Source organism: Camelina sativa, chromosome 10, assembly GCF_000633955.1.
Source record: "Camelina sativa cultivar DH55 chromosome 10, Cs, whole genome shotgun sequence".
NCBI classification, from domain to species: Eukaryota; Viridiplantae; Streptophyta; class Magnoliopsida; order Brassicales; family Brassicaceae; genus Camelina; species Camelina sativa.
Genome location: NC_025694.1, coordinates 288,914 through 291,204, shown reverse-complemented (window position 1 = coordinate 291,204; position 2,291 = coordinate 288,914). Strand labels below are relative to the sequence as shown.

The window sequence follows — 2,291 nt, the reverse complement described above, 5'->3', positions numbered from 1 at the left end:
GCCAAGTAAGAGAGACATGATTAGATTCCGACAATCCCTCATTCTTCGTGAGGCTTGTGACCTTGTCATCTTCTTCTACGTCAGTGACCTGTGTCATCGCCGAGAAAACAGGGGAAAGTGGGTGTTGCAAGAAACAGAGATACCTAGAGTTTTGAAAAAGTAGGGTTTTAGGGATCGGAGGGTTTGCAATAGAACGGAAAATAGTATGTTGAGAAACACTTCTAGGGTTTGTGGATAAAGTGTAAGGGAAGAGAGACGAGATTTCTACAGTGGCTTAGAATCGAGATGTTTTGGGAAGCTTAGAGACTGAATATAAAGGAAACATTAGATCAAGTTGTGTTATAGTGTATATCTAAAATAAATTGATATTTGGTTCGTATGTAAGGATGTGACAATAACACTAATAAAAGATCAAAGTTGATTACATAAAAGTTTTTCAATTTAATATAAAGTTTTTATGAAAATAACTTAAAATAATTGGATAAATATTTGTTTTAAAAAAGAATTCTTATATTTTTTTTGTCTAGAATCTACCTATAAATTATTTTGAGTAAATGTATATAAGTAATGAAATGGCTAGCGTTTTTTGCCATCAGAACAAAAATTATGAAATAAAAACGGCAACACGTTTACTCATCAAATTCTGCTTTAGGGTTTTTCACCTTAAACAATATTTTTTTTGGAAGGCCAAAAGGGCAAAGGTGGCTGCTGGAAGCATTTCTCATCGTTTACGTCTCTCAGCCATGGAGACACAGAGGAAGAAGCTTGCAAAGGTAAGCATAATCTCACTTCCGGATGATTTGATTATGGAGATACTCAAACGATTTCCAGTTAAAACTGTAATCAGATTGCTATGCGTATCTAAGCTCTGGAGTTCCATAATCCGCAGTCCATATTTCATGAAACTATTCCTGAATGAGTCTTTGAAAAGACCCCAAAGTCTCGTCTTTGTATTCAAAGTGAACTCTTTGTCTTTAACCTATGCATCTGTTCACTTCAAAAGTACACGTGAAGTATCATCATCTTCTTCTTTTGCTTCTCCAGCCACTTATCATGTGACTTGTCACACCAGACAGCGCACGACCATTACTCCTTCTGTCCACGGTCTGATTTGCTATGGACCACCTTCTAGCCTCGTGATATATAATCCTTGCACTAGACGATCGGTTACCTTGCCCAGGGTCAGTGCAGGGAAGAGAGCCACAAACCAGTACTTAGGCTATGATCCCATCGACAATGATTATAAAGTGTTGTGCGTCACGAGAGGAATGCCTACGCTGAGAAACAGACGCGGTTTAGCTGAGGAGATAATGGTTTTGACATTGGAAAGTAGTGGGAGTTCTGCTTGGAGGATGTTTCAAGGCTCTATTCCTGCTCACTCTCCTTTAAGTGAGCAACTTTGCATCAATGGTGTTTTGTATTATCAGGCTTTTATTGGAACAAAACTAAATGAGTGTGCAATCATGAGTTTTGATGTTAGGTCTGAAAAGATTGATCTAATCAAAGGACCTTGCACCTTTCGTAGCTTCTCAAAGTTGACAACCTACGAGGGGAAGCTGGCTGTTATCTTCTTTGAAAAGAAAATCAGTGGTATTATTGGTTTGTGGGTTCTAGAAGATGCCTCTAAGGAGCATTGGTTCAAGAAGACTTTTGCTTTGCCTAAATTAGTTGCCTCCAAAACAAACCCTCATTCTGGTAGGTTTTATGAGTTTCGCACCACCGACGCTGACACTGGTGAGATTATATTTACACCAACCTTTCTGCATTCATCCGTACCTAGTGTTCTCTACTATGATCTGAAGAAAAATAGTATGAGAACTTTTGAAGTAGAAGGAAGAAGAACAGAGCAGTATATACGTTGTCATGCAGACTCTGTCTCCTCTGTTCAGGTTGAGAATCTCATGTTTCTGTAAGATCAGTTTCCGTGCTCCACAGTTCATTCAGTTCCCCCATCCCATTTGCCTTCAAACAGTTGTAGTTGTGTTCTAACAACTGGTTTTCTTAGACAGTTTTACAATGATCTAATTTGTTTGTTTAAGTTCATCAATCATACCGACCATCGTCTTAGGTTTTCAATTGCTTGTAATTTACAACATTACCATTGTGCTCCAACGTTTGTGATCCTTACTTGTTTGGCTGCAACTATAGTAATTGAATGGCTGATCATTCTTGTTAACAGAGGAAAGCATGGGTTTCGATTAGGGAACGTAGTGTTTATATGTAAGGCTTTCTACGCTAGGTTCAAGGAGAACTCAGACCAAAATCTTTCCTCCGAAATTATTTAGAGAGGT

The 2,291-nt window shown here is 38.3% G+C and overlaps 1 protein-coding gene across 1 annotated transcript; it reads left to right on the top strand.

The window, feature by feature from the left end:
• Positions 701-2,043, top strand: LOC104719909 (putative F-box protein At4g38870). Its single transcript, XM_019230946.1, has one exon. It carries the CDS (start codon positions 744-746, stop codon positions 1,911-1,913), a length of 1,170 nt encoding a protein of 389 aa, XP_019086491.1. The 5' UTR covers positions 701-743; the 3' UTR covers positions 1,914-2,043.

Coding starts and splice junctions, on each gene's coding strand:
- LOC104719909 (XM_019230946.1), top strand. CDS start 744: ATGGAGACACAGAGGAAGAAGCTTGCAAAGGTAAGCATAATCTCACTT.